The sequence below is a fragment of the Rhineura floridana genome, chromosome 2, assembly GCF_030035675.1.
Source record: "Rhineura floridana isolate rRhiFlo1 chromosome 2, rRhiFlo1.hap2, whole genome shotgun sequence".
NCBI classification, from domain to species: domain Eukaryota; kingdom Metazoa; phylum Chordata; class Lepidosauria; order Squamata; family Rhineuridae; genus Rhineura; species Rhineura floridana.
In genome coordinates this window covers 184,501,762-184,521,204 of record NC_084481.1, presented here as the reverse complement: position 1 = coordinate 184,521,204, position 19,443 = coordinate 184,501,762, and the positions used below count along the sequence as shown (strand labels likewise).

Here is a 19,443-nt window from a genome sequence, read left to right as displayed (position 1 = left end):
GCCCATAGAAAATGCAAGGTAAGTGAGTAAATATGTCTCATTTGATAATAAGAGTGAGGGCTTGGGCCCAAACATAGACTTCCAGGAACACAAGAGATCTTTCTATCCATAGAAAGCTTGTTATTAAAAAGGATCCGCTGACAGAAATCAGACACTATTTTGCTTATTTCTGCCCCCCTGCCCCCTCCCAAAGTTTCAAAGTTTCCCCCAAACCATTGGAGCAGAGCTTCTGAGGACACAAATAGTAATTGGAGAGAGTAACCCCCTCTCTTCTGCTGGCAGGGCTTCTGCTACTCAGTCTACTCAGGAAATTCTCTGTTGGGCAGTAGCAAATTCAGGATCCAAGCAATATTGTGTGTGTGTTATGTGACTTCAAGTCGATTATGACTTATGGTGACCCTATGAATCAGCGACCTCCAAGAGCATCTGTCATGAACCACCCTGTTCAGATCTTGTAAGTTCAGGTCTGTGGCTTCCTTTATGGAATCAATCCATCTCTTGTTTGGCCTTCCTCTTTTTCTACTCCCTTCTGTTTTCCCTAGCATTATTGTCTTTTCTAGTGAATCATGTCGTCTCATCATGTGTCCAAAGTACAATAACCTCAGTTTCATCATTTCAGCTGCTAGTGATAGTTCTGGCTTAGTTTGTTCTAACACCCTATTATTTCTGTGTTTTTTTGCAGTCCATGGTATGCACAAAGCTCTCCTCCAACACCACATTTCAAATGAGTTGATTTTTCTCTAACCATATACAACACCCACAGAATTCTGACCTCAAAGTGGTTAAGCCATTTCAAGGAGCTCTTGAAGGTTACTGGACTCACCTTTCCATAGCCCACCACATCCTGTCCACTAGAGCAATTATAGCCTTACTTCTGAAAATAATACAAAATCCAGTGCTCTTTTGGTGTGATGCTACTCACTGGTACAGAGTAACACCACCTCTTTTTTTCCCTGCTGCCCATGGTAACCATTTAGTGCTCGCACCCACAGCACTTTTATCAAGCTATGAGTACTGGCACCTCATTTTTTTACAAAAATAAAAAGCACTGGCAAAATCAATCCCCGTTCACTCACATGTACAGGCCAGAGGATCCACCTAAGTTGTCCCCTAATGCCCATAAAAACATTATACCTCCCCTTGGCTTTTCCTGTTAATTAACTTCAATTCAAGCACTCTTACTGAAATGTGCATCCCAGGTGTGCCTGCAAATAATCCATTCCGCTTCTAATGACTACCTTTCCTCAGTAGGTAGGCTTACTTTAGGAGACTCATAATATGGACAACATCAATTGCCTACCTATACTGGGAGAGTGAGGCTGGCAGCTGGCCCATGTTGGAAAGGTCCATCAGGCATGAGTTTCTGGGTGAGGCAATTACCACTGTCAAGCAGGCATAGGCTGGTGGGTCAGTAGTAGTCCCTAGGAGAGGGCAAAAAGCAGACAAGGGAAGATGGGAGTCAAGGCCAGGGGAACAGGGTCAAGCAGGCTTCGGATGAAGAAAACAGACCCCTATAAGAAGGTCCACGACTGGAAACAACTTGATACAGAAGGTTTAGAGAGGACTCCTATACAATCAGAAAGCTGACAGTATGCTAATCAGGAGCCAACAGATGCTACAGCAACAAGAAAAGTTGTATTTCTGAGGCTTTCTGCTCTGTCTGAATTGATGAAACATGCTGCTGGACACAAGTTCTTATTCAAAATTGGCATCTGTCAGGAACTTCGAAACTGAGGAATAACTAAGAGGAACGTGAGATGGGAAACACCTTTTGTATTCTTGAGAACCACCATGCTCAAGTCTTTCACCAGGCTATTTCTAGGATTCAATCTCTTCTCAGTGGCTTCATTCCAAGTCACAAAAAGTCCTACTAAAATCCACAGGACAAGTTAGCCAGGAATAACTTGAGGCCCATTGATTTCATTGTTTTTCAAATATCACACACTTTATTTGGGCTGGAGTACGAACAGCTGATTATGTCCATACAAGAACTATTGAACCTAAGGGATCCCTTTGAAATCAGGATTGCCATCTAGTCTATTTTTAAATTAATGCAAATTGCAACAATCTTTTTGGTTCCAATGTGTTATGATTGATTGATCTATAAAATAACAGGGCTGTAAAAATAAATGAACAGACTGATCCTATGCATGTCTACTTTGAAGTAAATCCCAGACAGTTAATTGGGAGTTTCTCCAAGGTAGATGTGTGCACAAGATGGCAGCCTAAAAGTATTATCTAAGTAAATTTGCTAGCATCTATAATATGGTGGTTATTTAACCTTACATATCCATGTTGATGAATGCTGTTATACCTTTTGTCATCTGTGCTGTAAACCTATTTAATAGAGATATAATTCTTTCAGAATACACAAACTTCTTCCAAAGTGCAGATTTCATATGATTCACTTACTTTACTGGCAACAAAAAAAGGCAGCAATATTTTGGTAAGTTTAGCAGAAGGTGTCTGGCATAGTTTAAAGTGACACAAGGGTGTGTTTTCCTTCTTCTGTACCCTCATTCAGAATTCCCCTGAAATCAATCCCAGTATTTCTGTTGTGTCTGATGGAATCTGATTTAACTGAGGTAATATTTAATCTAACTTATTAGATTGGAAGGATAATAAAAACTCAAGCAATGTATTTATCACCGAGTTCAAATAATATTTATTTTAAAAATAAATAGTACATCCCCATTCACATATTTAAATGTTATTTTATTTATTTTCTTAACTTTACTCTATTTCCCTGTTATTGTCCAACAGCTCATAAAAAGAATTGTAATTTTAAAAAAAAATCAGAATGTCAAGTGGTTTACCAGTGATACATCACTGTATACTAAGCTACTAACCTTTTAAAAGGCCAGTTATTCTTGTGGGCAAGGAAAATCTAGCCTGTTTGGACTACAGCAAAGCATCTGACACACTATATGAATTAAAACATATGGGGTGACATTTTATATTGTCAGTTATAAGATCTGAGCTTGGAGCAGTAATAATGTCTGTCTACAAGAAACTCATAATCTACAAATGATGGAGAGATACAGAGATCAGAAAATCTTAGGTCAATCAAGAGACAAATGAAAGCAAATGAATTTCCAAGGCAATTCCAAGATGCTAAGTAAAGCATTATATTTTTGTACACGCATAATAGGTTATTCTAATTGGGTTGTTCCTACATAAAGCCTGCAATCCTAACTAGCCTGATGCTGATGGTCGAAGGGAAGGTTGAAGCTTAGGGCCTTCTACACTGGCCTCCTCTCGTGAAGAGGAGTACTGCTGTGCCAGAGATCCAACCTTCACCCAAGCAGGCACTGGTGGTCCTTCCATTGGTGGTAGCCATCACAGGACCCCAAATCAAGGCATATCAGGAATGTGCTGGAGCTGGGCAGATCTAGTGGATCCTGCAACTTTGGTCCTGACTACTGGCTTGTCCCATGGCTCCTCGTTCACATCAAACTGCTACCCGTGACCCAGCCCAGATACTTGATTAACCATGCAGCAATAATTCAGTTTCAAGTCACAGCTGGTGAGAATGCATGAATATCTTTGCTGGCATTTTGCTGGCATGAGAAAAAATATTTCAACAGGCCTTTGGCCTAACAGATATTTTATTTTATTATGCTGTTTTTTGCTTGATTTTTGTTCTATTTGGCGTGCTTCGTTTGTTTGGTTTTTAGTCACACAAAAAGCAAATGTGGTTTCTATTGGGGGGGGGAACCCTTCCAAAATTCACAGTTGGACAACAGCTTTGGGAAAAACCAAGATGTCACAAAAGTGTCAAGTTGTCACAAAGTAGTCTAGTTTACCAAAGCTAGAGTGGAAGTTACAACTTAAAACTACAGGGTGACATGCACTTTTAAAAGTGTGTTGTGCTCAGTATAAAACCAAGTAAAAGCTAGTTAGCTTTTTAAAAACTATTCTTACTAAAAGTTTTTAAAATCCGCCTCTTCCTCAGAAAGCTCTCTTCCTCAAGAAGTTAATCCTCAGCTGACTCACCTGCCATTGTCCACTCCCCAATTTATCAACACTCATTATTCACTCCTCCTTCCCAGGGGCTAAAACTGACCTGACTCCCTTCCCCTTTTCAAATTCCTACTACCACACCCTGTGACTTTGTTGGCTGCAATAGCAGCTAGGAGGAACTAGTAAGGCATATAAATTTAGAACAACCTAGTGAGGGGAAACAGCTACAGGGTCCCCAGCTGATCACCCCAGCTGACAAAGTGTCAGGGCGACTTAAGCAGCCAAGCAAGTTCTGCAGCAGGGCAATGTGGCTACGGCATACTACTCTGCCCCTCCTTTTCCTTAATCTAATCTCTGAATAAAATAACTTAATAAACTGCAAAAACAGATAAAAATCCAGCAAGAGTTTGGGGGCTTTCTAGTGTCTTGTACATGGACAACTATCTGCACTAGATAGGCCATTGTTCTCATGTGCGGCAATCTTTTGAAGTCTCCAGAACTCTTAACCAGGGAAAATGTTAACACAAGCAGGGGGTGGGGAGGTGAGGACTCCCAGTAGTCTCGTATCCAATGGACCAATACCAGGTTGGCAATTCTGTACTTTCATATGCTACTAGACCATTCAAGAGTACCAAAAATCCACATGGGTGGTGTAGTGGAAGAGGTACAGAACAGGGTGATTAAAGACCTGAGAGGGGGGCTTTATACCACAAACAATTATTCAGGTTCGATCTTTCTGTGTGGGTATTTGGCATATCAGCTTCCACACATTCCCATATTTCGGTCATGGATCTTAACTGCTATCCCACCACTTGCTGTTCATAGAAGTTATGATGGAATGTATCTGGAGAGGTTTTGCTGTTTGTCCCTGCTCTCAATTACTCCTCCCCCACACCCTGCTTGTTTTTTTCTGTTATAGGCATGTGTGCAATTGTTTCTGTAGCTGGGTGAGCACAACTTTTGTTTGTTTTAAGGAAGTGAAGTGGACAAGAGAAGAAGAGCAAATGAAACCAGCCTTATAGTGCAATGCTAACCATATGTACACAGAAGTAAGTTGTATTGAATTCAGTGGGGCTTACTCCAAAGTATGTTGGTCTACGACTGCAGCCTTAAGTCTCACATTTCACAATGGGCAAAATGCAAGCTTGTGTTTTTCTGCGGGGGGAGGGCCAATATCAAGTTCCATTCTTAAAAAAGGTCTTGCACCAGAATGTTATACCCAACTAAGGTTTGCACAATAATAATAAAGACATTTTGCACAAGACCTCTGTATTTTTTTAAGCCCAGTACATGTACTAAGATTAAAGTTTTTGAGGTACATGTACTGTATGGGAAACTTTTGAGAACAGCTCCTCCTAACCAGGCTGTTGACATTCCAATGGTCCTTCAGCATGCAGCAAGCTTGTATCATTTGGACCACAGGAAACAAAATGGCTAGGTTTTGCTCAGTTGAAGAGTAAATGGGTATAGCTTTAGAAGCCACCCACCAAAACGTCACCACTCCTATGACAAACCATCCAGACACACACACACAAAATCATACCAGCAATGACTGCAGATGTATAAAAGGATTTATTTATTTATTTATACCCCACCTTTCTTTTCATGAAACCCAAGGCGGCTTGCATATGGTTCCCAGACAGTCTCCCATCCAGGCACTGACCACACCTGACCCTCTTAGCTTTAGCAGGGTGCTGGCCTTATGTGCCTTCAGACCATAGCTTGGGATACTGTATTTACTTACTGGATTTTCTGCAGTAAGGGGAAATCTAGATTAAATGTAAGGAAAATATGGGTTGGCATTTTGATGACAACAACATCAAGTAGATACTTCAAAAAACCTGTGTGTGGTAGCAGCACCTACTCCACAATAAACTTTTGTCTGCAAGCACTTGTAGATACCAGACTGAGGTAAAGATGCTAAACTCATGAAATCAGAAGGATGTTTCTAGCCACTGGAACATGAAGAACAGAACTAGTATTCTTATTAATTTTCAAACTGATCTCATCAAAGTTGTGGATGCTATTAAATTATTACATGAGTATACCAACATCATAACATACACACCTGAATATTTGAGCTGTTTTCTTTCTATACATTATTGTTATTATTTAATATCCTATTCTACTAATTAGTATTCAGAGCAGCTGGGAGGGAGCAATAACGCATTAAAGAATAAACATACAACTTTTTAAAAAAAATACAGAATGAAACATGAGCATACGGCAATGCATCAAAGTCCAAAAGAATACTCCCTATGGTGAGATTGGTTAGGGACCCTAAGATTATTATAATTGCCCTCTCCTAAATAAGATTTATTCTAGTCTGTGCCATAGTTCACCTGCTTCATTCAACTTTCTTTTTTCCAAGTTCATCCCATACCTCCCAAATAATGCACCTTGGTCCTCATCTTTGCTCTGGCAAAATAATCCTGATGATTAACAAGCACAGGCTCAGGAAATCTACATAGCTATGACCAAGCCACGGAGGATGAAATATTGTTTTTAATGAAAATGTTTCATCTAGTAGCTTCAACAGACTCCTGAAGATCTTAGATTTCAATGAAAAGTTACTGGTTGTCATGGTTGCAGAGGGTGGAAAAATCCCACAAGCATGTTCACAGCTTTTGTCAAAAACATAAGAAACAGAGAAAGGGTGTCAAACAGCCAAGCTGGCCTAAGGCAAGAGACCCATAAAGCAATCACATCATTAGCAGGCGCAGCAGCACAATTGCCTTTGAAAGCTTTATTTTACACTTTAAACCAATAAAACCATCAATGAAAGCCACAAACATCTCTTTCGCCTCCTAGGTCTCTGTAGCTAAAGAGCACTCAGCCTCTATAAGGCTCAAGTCCCGACATGGTTTAACTAATTTCTGTAAACCTGCCCCTTCTAACTCAATGGAAATGGACTGCCTTAAAGTTGATTTCGACTTATGGCGACCCTATGAATAGGGTTTTCATGGTAAGTGGTATTCAGAGAGGGTTTACCATTGCCTTCCTTTGAGGCTGAGAGGCAGTGACTGGCCCAAGGTCACCCAGTGAGCTTCATGGCTGTGTGGGGATTCGAACCCTGGTCTCCCAGGTCATAGTCCACCACCTTAACCACTACACCACACTCCCTCTACCTTAAATATATAAAAAAGAATTTGCCTGAGCCACACCCCTTCTCAGGAGCAGGCCTCTCAGCAGCTGGATCAAGAAACTATGCCCTAAGAGGAAGGCAGTGGGTTGGATGTCTTTATTTACTACATCTATTGCCTTTCAAACAGTTCCCCTATCGTTAACCTGGGGTTCCAGATCTTTTTCCTGATCCTTCACAGAAAAGCTAACCATAAATATCAAAACTTTGCAATATAATAATGAACATTTCCCTCCGAGCAGCATGTTAATGAAGATGAATAATGAACACCCAATATTTTATAAATACTTACAATTAGAAATTTTTATTCTAAATTGGGTTGGGTTAACTAAACAAAAGAGGCTAAGTGTGAAACACTATTAGAAATCAAGAATGGTAAAAGCCTGTTTATATCATTATAAACAATAATGGAGAATGGAATTACTTATATAAAGAAATGAGATAAAGATTTGTGAGATAATATTTTGTATGGTTAGCTGAAAATCACTACATCTTTGTTAACCCAACAACGTAATGCAAACTGAAAATTTAACCAGAACTTAATGGCATCTGTTGGGTTTATAAAGGGGACTTTCTATATATATGGATATAAATAGTGATATCAATCTAAGATGCTCAGAGTAGACCCTTTGAAATCTATTTATTTATTTATTAAACTTGTATACCGCCCCATAGCCGAAGCTCTCTGGGCAGTTTACAATAACTAAAAACAAATACAATTTAAAATACATCTTTTAAAAACAATTTAAAACACAATTTAAAAATTTAAAACAATATAGAACACATGCTAAAATGCCTGGGAGAAGAGGAAAGTCTTGACCTGGTGCCGAAAAGATAACAGTGGTGGCACCAGGCGCACCTCGTCAAAAACTTTATTCCATCAATAAATCTACTCTGAACATGATTTAATTGGCTATCACCCAAGTTTCTAGAGAGCCAGAGTGGTGTAACGGTTAAGAGTGCTGAGCTAACAGTGGAAGGACCCACAGTCAAATCCACATCCAACTATGAAACTCACTGGGTGACCTTAAGTCTTTAATCCTAATTTACCCAATAGTGTGGTTACGAGGATAAACTTGTATACCACCCTGAGCTCTTTAGAGGAAGGTCAGAATTTATCAGAAAGCATGGATTACATTTGAACCACCTAATATAGATGTCCCATATGTTGATCCACTGATTATTTATATTCTTTGTTTGTTTAGCACTATATTATCATTGGGTTGTATCCAATAGTGTCCTTCTGGAAACAAAAGGAGACTTTCTATTTGTGGAAGAATCTTTGATCTAGGAGAGGCCTCTGCTAATGGGAGAAGAAAGGAGGAGATTCTCACGGATGCTCCCTTCCCCTTTCCATGTCATTTTCCATGCTGTTCCAGCAGTAGCGTAGTAGCAAATTAAGAAGTGCAGGGTCCCTTCATGATAGTCACAGCCATACACACACTTTTTGGCAACTGAGTTGTAGCTTTCTCCCACAATAGCAGACATCGCTAGGAGCTAATCAGCATGAAAGGGGGAGTGTTGGCTATTGAAAAGAGTCTTCTCAGTGGCTGGCTCATCTCCTTTCACTCTGATCGGCTCCAATCAGCAGGAAAGAACAAAGAAGCATATTAGAAGACTCTTCTCAGACACCAATACACTCCCCTTTCATGCTGATTGGCTTGTACGGTGCTGAAAACATAGGGACCCTGCTCCCAAAAAAGTAAAGGGTCTAAGACCCCCTGAGACCCTGGACGACTACATCGCACTGTTCTAGGTAAGTGCAGAGAAGGAATCGGTGAAAATCACTTTCTCCTTCCAGAATGAAAACCAAGATAAAAGTTATATAGACTAGTTTGAACAATCATATCTGGGCAGAATTCTGCCAACATGTGTTTCTTATATTTCTAGTTCTGTAAGGGCTAAATGTATTTTAAAAAGAAAAGAAAACCAAAACTGGCAATTCAGGGCTGCTAATGATCTAAAACAAGCATTAGTGGCATGTCCAGAATTTGGGAAAACCTAGAAAATCAGGCCATATGGCCACTATATATACTAAACACCTTGGTCACCATGGGTAACAAGCCAATTTGAATATTTACAGCTTTAAATGAGCCTTCCTGAAAACAGAAACAGTGTATATGAAGTAGCCAGGGTAATGCATATCCCTTTTGAAAAAGCTGGGATCCTATTGATCAGCAGGTTGGCCCAGAAGGGGGAGCATGCAGAACTGGATTAAGCCTACCTCCTCCTCCCAAATGGCTGGTCAGTGGGATGTTGCTTTTTTTAAAAAAACGACTCCACAAATACAGCCTATAGTATTCCACTATACAGTTGCCTAGGCCTTTTCTGCTAGTGTTTCTGAAACTTGTTTTTACTGTCCAAAGTGATTATGATTTTTACCAAACAAGAGGGTTTTGTTGAATGGGGGTGGGGGAGGAGGAAAAAAAGCAAAGGAAAATTCAAAAGAACAGTTGCATTTGCTTGTCAGTTTTCTATCATAAAATAATTATGGTTGCCTGCAAAATAAGCATCTCCCTCCAAAATGTTTGAGTAAGAAAACTGCTGTGCAATACTTAATAACATTTGAGTCCTACCTCATTAATTTCAGTCACTGAAATTTGTAACCTTTTCATAATGGTTCTTTATTTATTTATTTAGAAACATGCAAATAGATTTATAATATGAGTGTATGCTAAAACAAATAAAAAGCTTGACTGAATCATACTTATCAAAGAGGCAAGAGAAAATAAGAAAAAAGGATGAGAAAGGGGGAAAGACCAATAAAGATAAAAAACAAGAAATATCTTAATATACATCTCTGCAAATTAAGTAAATAGAAGGTGTTGTCATCATTATCAAACAAGTGCAAATAATATATAGGGTCATATTTAATGCTACTCCTACTCAGAGGAAAGCCACTGAAGTTAACAGATATGCTAACAGTTTCATTAATTTCAGTGGATCTACTCCGAGAAAAACTTACTTAAATGCAACTCATAAGATTGTACAGTACCTTGAAGTTTTGAGTTACCAATGATTTATAAATAAACTCCATTGTTCAATGAATTTACTGGATGTATGACCTTCAGTGCTTGTTTTATATTAGGTAGGTTTAGTCATAACCATCTTGTAATTTAACTAGAGTTTTAGACTGAGGATCCAGTTAAGAGCAATAACTTATCTAACGGCTGACAGCAAAGATGCTGTAATTTCCAAGTCTTCTTCACAGATAATTCCTTTCAAATAACCAAGGGCCCTTTTTGGGGACAAGATAATTTTATAACCAATTATATCTTTAATTATGTCAAGTGTATCTTGCCAAAAAGTTTGCACTTGAGGAAAATGCCAAAATATATGCATAGTATCTAAACCTAATGGGTACCTCTATTTTCCTGAAGAATAAAGATTTTCTTAAAGTGGGTGGGAATTAGATACTATCAGAACTGAGTTTTCTTTCAGGTTTGCTGGGATTACTGTTTTTGCAATATTTATTTATTCTTTTATTAAAAACACATATATACTGCCTTTACACAGAAATCTAAGTAAGCTACAATATAAGATTAAATACATATTTTAAAAAAGGGAATTAAGATCCAGTACATACTTGAGTGAAAGCATACTACTGCCAAGGATACACACCAGATCTCAGAGGAGGGGTAACTTTTCTATAATGTAGAATGCCTCTTTCTCATCGCCACCAGGTGGACCAAAGCAGACAGGGGATGCCACCAAGATGCACTCCCTCAAAGATCTAAGCAGGGAGTTTAGTACTGGGGAAGGCACTCTCTCGAGTAACCAGACAAAAATAAAATTTTACTAGCCCATGGGCTTGGCAACATCTGGCAACCAGTGCAGCTCCTTCAGGAGAGATGTCACATGTGTGTGACTTGTCCCTCGGGTCCTCCTCCGTGCCTGAGGACTGGAAAGTGGCAAATGTAACGCCAATCTTCAAAAAGGGATCCAGAGGGGATCCCGGAAATTACAGGCCAGTTAGCTTAACTTCTGTCCCTGGAAAACTGGTAGAAAGTATGATTAAAGCTAGATTAACTAAGCACATAGAAGAACAAGCCTTGCTGAAGCAGAGCCAGCATGGCTTCTGTAAGGGAAAGTCCTGTCTCAGTAACCTATTAGAATTCTTTGAGAGTGTCAACAAGCATATAGATAGAGGTGATCCAGTGGACATAGTGTACTTAGACTTTCAAAAAGCGTTTGACAAGGTACCTCACCAAAGACTTCTGAGGAAGCTTAGCAGTCATGGAATAAGAGGAGAGGTCCTCTTGTGGATAAGGAATTGGTTAAGAAGCAGAAAGCAGAGAGTAGGAATCAACGGACAGTTCTCCCAATGGAGGGCTGTAGAAAGTGGAGTCCCTCAAGGATCGGTATTGGGACCTGTACTTTTCAACTTGTTCATTAATGACCTAGAATTAGGAGTGAGCAGTGAAGTGGCCAAGTTTGCTGATGACACTAAATTGTTCAGGGTTGTTAAAACAAAAAGGGATTGTGAAGAGCTCCAAAAAGATCTCTCCAAACTGAGTGAATGGACGGAAAAATGGCAAATGCAATTTAATATAAACAAGTGTAAAATTATGCATATTGGAGAAAAAATCTTAATTTCACATATATGCTCACGGGGTCTGAACTGGCGGTGACCGACCAGGAGAGAGACCTCGGGGTTGTAGTGGACAGCACCATGAAAATGTCGACCCAGTGTGCGGCAGCTGTGAAAACGGCAAATTCCATGCTAGCAATAATTAGGAAAGGTATTGAAAATAAAACAGCCAATATCATAATGCCATTGTATAAATCTATGGTGTGGCTGCATTTGGAATACTGTGTACAGTTCTGGTCGCCTCATCTCAAAAAGGATATTATAGAGTTGGAAAAGGTTCAGAAGAGGGCAACCAGAATGATCAAGGGGATGGAGTGACTCCCTTACGAGGAAAGGTTGCAGCATTTGGGGCTTTTTAGTTTAGAGAAAAGGCGGGTCAGAGGAGACATGATAGAAGTGTATAAAATTATGCATGGCATTGAGAAAGTGGATAGAGAAAAGTTCTTCTCCCTCTCTCATAATACTAGAACTCGTGGACATTCAAAGAAGCTGAATGTTGGAAGATTCAGGACAGACAAAAGGAAGTACTTCTTTACTCAGCGCATAGTTAAACTATGGAATTTGCTCCCACAAGATGCAGTAATGGCCACCAGCTTGGACGGCTTTAAAAGAAGATTAGACAAATTCATGGAGGACAGGGCTATCAATGGCTACTAGCTGTGATGGCTGTGCTCTGCCACCCTAGTCAGAAGCAGCATGCTTCTGAAAACCAGTTGCCGGAAGCCTCAGGAGGGGAGAGTGTTCTTGCACTCGGGTCCTGCTTGCGGGCTTCCCCCAGGCACCTGGTTGGCCACTGTGAGAACAGGATGCTGGACTAGATGGGCCACTGGCCTGATCCAGCAGGCTCTTCTTATGTTCTTATGTTCTTATGTGTGATAGGATACACCAGTTAGCAACCTAGTGGCAGCATTCTGCACTTAGTTGCTCCTTCCAAGAGCACATTACAGTAGTCAAGATTGATTACAATATGACCACGATCATTCTTTTCTACTTATTGATGCTTCTACAACTATTTCCCATTTCTCTTCAAAATTAAAAGCAACTTGTTCTAGATTCTGAAGTTTCTGCTATTTGCTCACCAACCGTTCAGTTATTGGAGTAACTAGTAAATTTTCTGCTTCCATTGTATTACAAATAGACCTGTATTTATGTACCAGGATTGCAATTATGTTTTTCACTTGTGAATAGTGATCAACAGAAGGGTTTGTCCACCCATTCTGTTAACAACATTTTGGTATGTGACACAGATTTGCATAAAATTTGCATATGCTTTGGGTAATAAGCAAATTTGTGTCTTCTTTTAGAGTGGAGTGGAGGCCCCTCAAAAAATCAATGGCCACACACATAAGATATCTGACAGACAGAATGTAAATAGGTGAAACTTTCACTATAATAGAAAAGGCTTAACCTGTTGAATTTCCGCCTACCATGCAACTGTTAAAGGTCAAAAACCCTGTTTCCTCCAATGCCAACCCTAAACCATGCAAATAACTGAAGTTTCATGAGTTGTAAACCAGTTGTATTACTGTAGATTTTTTGTCAGTTGATTTCAGGCTGGCAATACTACATTCAGTCCAAGATCAGGTGTGGTATTTCAGATGGGGGAGAGGAACAAAAGCTTTCACATTTTGTCTTTGCCATTGGGGGAGGATCTTTAACACTCACTCTCAGTTTATTTTTTTTTAAAAACCTCACATGAAATATTTCATCTCAGACAAGCACACCACTTGAAAGATGTATCCTGGTTTCTAGGAAAAAGAAAGGGCAAACTACAGAGATTCCAAGGACTACAAAATGATAAAGAAGTAGGGAAAAAGTGCACTAAAGGGGAGAAGACAACAGCAGTTCCTTAGGACGCTAGGGATTCCTAGTACCTAGTATCCAAACAGCTCACTTGTCAATTACAGGTCTCACTTTACTCATTGGCTAAAATCACTGAAAAGTGGGAGCAGCCAGGCTGACTCATCTCATAGAAATTGCTTAGAAGAGTACCTGCACATTTTGCTTCATAACTTTCTTTCTAGCAGGGCTAGAGATTTACTTAAAAAGAAAACAAACCACAGAGTCTGGATCCCCTGCTGACCTGTGGGCCCAGTACTGTACATCAGTACCTGCCTCTGTAGCTCTTATCAGTCCCAGCTAGTATGTCCAATTGTCATGGATGATGGGAATATAGTCCAATATCAGGAGGGCCACAAGTCAGCCATTCCTTTTCTACAACCTGACTTTGGTGTGTGCTGTATTTTGCCTTATTTTAGACTATTTATTCATTTATATGTGATTTCTTACCTGCCCTTCACTATAAAGTCCCAACAATGGAATGGGTTTCAACAAAGTAAAAATACAACTTTAAAATCAGTTAAAACAATTTACTGATGTCGGCAGTCTTCAAAACCCTGGGTGGTAGCTCAAGGATTTCCACTTGCGCAACAGAACTTCCCCTCCCTCTCCTCTCCCTCCGTTCCTGCACTTCCTCCCAAAATCTACTCTGGGTGTGAGACGGCATGCAGGGAGAGGAGAGGGGTATGAAGTCTTGCTGCATTCCAAACGTCCTTGTGATTGTAGAAGCACTTCATTGATACCGCTGTTATTCATTAAGGGTTGTACCCAGTTTTGTGTGAACATCCCGTTTCTCCTTTCTCCCGCCCAATCTGCTCTAGAGGGTGCAGATTTCGGGGTGCTTGGCGGAGGACAGCAATGGGAAATTCCATTACACAGGTGAAAGCCCATTCTGCTCATACAAGGACACAGCTGGATATAAACCTATATTTTTAAACTACTCCAATGTTTACGTTAAAAAGTTTTTCCTCCAAAAAATAATTAGGAAATTATAAAACAATGTGAACAGCAGCCTCTGCTTAGGTTAATTTGTGAAGTTCTGTAGCAAATAAAATCTTATTTTGATCACATAGACGTATTGATATGTGAAAAAACAAAAATCAATAAAAAATGTTCAAAGGTATGTTTTGAAAATATTGCCGTGTAGCATTTACCGTAACAGCTGTACAGTTAAACTTTAGGCACAAGCTGAACTGCAGAGGATCTGCTGCATAAATAAGATCCCCATGGCAACTAAATGTGCTACTAGATAACAGAGAAAAAAGGATTTATGTGTTTGCTGAGCTGTCTTGCCCTAGAGGAATTCTCCAGGCAAATGCAGGCCACCTGCCACATGTTACATTAAGCTCAGCCTTCTGGACTTATTTTCAACAAAAAGGTCCAGAAACTTTTTTTGAAAGTTTCATTAAATCTTATTTCCCAGTAACTCCAAATGAAAGCAGCAGATTTCTTATTTTCCTATGCTTTTGCATAACTGTGATTGCACATAAATTATACATATAATTGTGAATACGAAACACCAAAATATGTGTAACCTCTACAAAAAAGGGGGTAAACAAGCTCAACTACTGAGCTGTTTTGCAAATTCTCTAATCTTATCCTTCTCTCTATGAAAATTCTCTTTAAAAGTAACCAAGCACCCCCAAAGCCAACAAAACGTATATGCAAAAAATGTTTTCTTTCATAAGAATGAAATGCATTTTTCTTCTGAAAAGTGGGTTTCAGAGCTAATAGCAAAGTATTTGTAAGTAATCCAGAAAATCTGAAGGGTCAGATGAAACATCTATGGGTTCATTAAAATGTAATAAAGCAGAGAGTAACAAGAAAACCCAACAATTTAACAGCCTAAGGCTGTAATTCAATACATGAATACTCAGAAGTAAGCTCCATTGCGTTCAATGAACTTACTCCCAGGTAAATGTGTACTGCACTGCAGCCTAATACCCAACTCAAGCAAGCGATTACTTGTACCACAGCTCTGTTTCATCACAGAGCTTGCATTATTTCCTAAGTACCTGAATGTCACTTTCTCAAAGGATACTATTTGTATGGCATGCTTCCACAAAAGTGTTGGGCTATTCATGCTTAGGAAAAAACTGTAAAACGTCTACGGTCAAAAATCAAATATTCACGTTAAAAATTTCAAGAGATGTTTTTGCGACATTCTTTTCTATGGAGAGATTTTGCTGTGTGATTGGTGAAGGAAGAGAATATGCATCACTCACATAATCAATATTGATTTCCTTATGTTCCTTTCACTGTTTTATCTTCACTCACACCGTAAAACCAATTTAGAGTTTTCATCTTTAGAAATAATTTTCTAGTATTCAGCTTTTTGGAGGGGAAGCTTGAAAATTATGATTGTAATGTTTTTATATGAGGTTTTAATGTTTCAACAATTGTGTAATACACTGTATTTTGTTTATCTGCTTTGTAAACTACCCTGGGATTCTAGGGAATAAAGGATGGTTTTGAAATGTAATAAATAATAATAATAAAAGTTAGGATGATACATCATGACAATAGAAGAGGCAAGTAAAAAGAAATCAAGGACCCAATTATAAAACCTCAGTTTCTGCATTATCAGATGGGGAAAGCCCATACAGATATAGCAATGTGTGAATTATAGAGTAGCAAATAATTTAAGAAGTTTCCGTAACACCCAGGTTTTCTGGGGAGCAGTAAGGCTGATGCCTAGGCTTACCAAGCAATCAAGAAAAAAAGAATACATATGTGTAATTTCTTCAAAGTCTTCTTCCCCCAAATGGGAGGTGGTAGACCAACATACTGAAGTTGCACAGGCAGTGTAGCACCTGTTTTCAACCCAGCATTGTTTCATACCCTCTCCCATAATCTGCCCCAGGCTTCATCTAGGACCCAGATTTTTTGAAAGTAACAGCTGACTAGTCTATGGATACGGAAACTTCTCTAGTGATCCACCTGCCATCTATGATCCTATTATTCAACCACCACCAAACTGATGTGGAATCCAGCCATGGGGAAGTGGCAGTGATGCTGCTCTGGTAACATATGGATTGGCCTTAGGTTTTACTATACTTACAAATAAATAAATGTCATCCACAAACCAAGTTCAGTATGAGATGATATTTTTTTATTTTTTTATTTTTTTATTTATTGGATTTATTAGACGCCCATCTGGCAGGTTGTCCTGCCACTCTGGGCGACGTACAATAAAATACATGGTACATTCAATATAAAAACATATACACGAAAATTAAAACCACAAACTAATGACTACAAAACTTGAAAAACCTAACCAACCTCCCCAGCCTGGTTGAAGAGCCAGGTCTTCAAGGCCCAACAGAAACACATCAAGGAGGGAGCCTGGTGGAGGTTGGTTGGTAAGGAATTCCATAGAGAGGGGGTGACAACTGAGAAGCCTCTTATCCTAGTCCTCACCAATCTAGCTGCTTTAACTGGAGGAATATGGAGTAGACCCTTCATAGTCGATCTTGTTAAATGGCACCCCTGGTGATAATGGAGGCATCCCTTTAGGTAGACTGGGCCGGCATCAAATAGGGTCTTAAAAGTTAAAGTCAATACCTTGAATTTGGCCCGAGTAACCACTGGTAACCAGTGCAACTCCTTGAACACTGGAGTGATATGATCTCAGCGGCTGCTGCCTTTAATCAGGCGAGCCACTGCATTCTGCACTAATTGCAGCTTACAGACCATTTTCAAGGGTAGACCCACATATAGTGCATTATAATAATCTAAGCGAGATGATACAGATGATTCTCGGTGTTGCAGGGATATTACTCTTGTGTTTGAAACAGAATGTGCCTCTGCAATTTTTGGATTGAAGTGACATTAGCATATCTTTAGCAAATACTGTTCATTGTGGCCTTTATTTTTAAACATTATTTTGATTTTTTAAAAAAATAAAAAAGAATTCTTTCATAGTTTCCAATTCCAGTCAACAGGTGGTAATAATTAAATTCTTCAAAACTTTATAAATATACCACCATAATTAATCTATTTAGCTATTATGCTCTAAGTTGTTATATATTAAGTATAGTACTAGAATAATAATGAAGGGCTGAGAGAATTCTGTACTATTTCTGGCATTCATGTCACTGATAAATGTCCTCAGAAAAATGTAGTAAGGAAGCCAAGCCACAAATCACATGGTCTTCCATGTCTGTATACTATTATTTATTTATTCATTATTATTTAATTAATTAATCTGTATCCCGCCCTTCCTCCCAGCAGGAGCCCACAGCAGCAAACAAGGCACTAATGCACAGAGCATGGGAAACAAGCAGGACAAAATTGAACTCTTAATACAGGATGGTAATTACGACTTGATAGGTATAACTGAAACTTGGTGGGATGACTCCCATGACTGCAATACAGCAATTGAAGGATATAACTTGTTCAAAAAGAACAGAAGGAATAAAAAGGGAGGTGGAGTCGCGCTATATGTTAAATATATATATCCCTGCACAGACATACAGGAAGATGAGCTTTGTAGCTCCACTGAGAGTATCTGGATTAAAATTAATGGGGCAAATAGTAAAAGGAATGTGGTCCTTGGAGTCTACTACCGACCACCCAATCAAGGAGAAGACGAGAATGTAACTTTTGAAAAGCAAATTGCCAATGTTTTGAGGAGGCATGCTGTAGCAGTAATGGGGGACTTCAATTATCCCAATATCTGTTGGGAGACAAATTCTGCCAAACACGGCCCCTCCAAGAAATTCCTGACGTGTTGGAGATAGCTTTCTCCTACAGAAAGTGGAGGAAGCAACCAGAGGATCAGCTATCCTGGACTTGATTCTAACCAATAGAGATGATTTGGTGGATGAAGTGGCAGTTATGGGAACTCTGGGGGAAAGTGACCACGCCATACTTGAATTCTTGATTTTAACAGAAGCAAAAGCTGAGAGTAGCCATACGCGCACCCTGGACTTCAGGAAAGCTGATTTCAATAAACTCAGAACCATTGTAAGTACTGTTCCATGGCAAGCAACCCTAGTGAGAAAAGGAGTCCAAGATGGGTGGGAGTTTCTAAAACAGGAAATGCTAAAAGCGCAATGGCAAGCAATTCCAACAAGGAAAAAAGGGGGGAAACAGCAGAAGCAGCCAAGTGGCTTCTTAAAAAGCTTAGAGATGACCTGAAAACAAAAAAGGACACATACAGAAAGTGGAAAGAAGGCCAGGCCACAAAGGATGAGTAGAGGCAGGTAACACGGAACTGCAGGGATGGCATCAGGAAGGCTAAAGCTGAGAATGAGCTGAGGTTAGAGAGAGATGCTAAAAGCAACAAAAAAGCTTTCTTCAGGTACATCCATAGTAAAAGACAGAGAAAAGAAATGGTGGCACAGCTACTCAATGAGGATGGCAAAATGATAACAGATGACAAAGAAAAGGCAGAAGTGCTCAATTCCTACTTTCGCTCAGTTTTCTCCCAAAAAAGGGTCTATGACCCTCCTAGGAAACATGAAGTAGAAGTCGCAGGATTGGAGCTTGAGATTGATAGACATATGGTCAAGGAATACCTAATCACTTTGAACGAGTTCAAATTGGCAGGGACCGATAAACTGCATCCTAGAGTATTAAAGGAACTGGCTGAAGAACTCTCAGTACCACTGTCTATTATCTTTGAGAAATTATGGAGGACTGGTGAAGTGCTGGATGACTGGAGAAGAGCTAATGTTGTCCCTATCTTCAAAAAGGGCTAAAAAGAGGAACTTGGGAACTACAGACCAGTCAGCCTAACATCAATCCCTGGAAAAATTCTGTAGCAGATTATAAAGCAGTCAATCTGTAAGCACCTTGAAAACAATGCAGTGATTACTAGGAGCCAACATGGATTTATGAAGAACAAATCCTGCCAAACTAATCTTATCTCATTTTTGATTGGGTAACCTCCCTTGTAGACTGT

General features: G+C 39.5%; 1 protein-coding gene across 9 annotated transcripts in view; it reads right to left on the bottom strand.

Moving 5' to 3' along the window:
• The window catches only part of NPAS3 (neuronal PAS domain protein 3), a 1,108,131-nt gene that overhangs the window by 903,981 nt on the left and 184,707 nt on the right, over nucleotides 1–19,443 (bottom strand). For 3 of the 9 annotated variants that reach the window (XM_061611614.1, XM_061611615.1, XM_061611617.1), the window contains exon 3: nucleotides 1,301–1,421. The exons of 5 other annotated variants lie outside the window; for them this stretch is intronic. In XM_061611614.1, coding sequence (XP_061467598.1) covers nucleotides 1,301–1,421 — 121 coding nt within the window. Of the gene's footprint in view, nucleotides 1–1,300; nucleotides 1,422–11,716; nucleotides 11,792–19,443 lie in introns of those variants that run through there. One more of the 9 variants, XM_061611620.1, reaches the window with a different exon arrangement.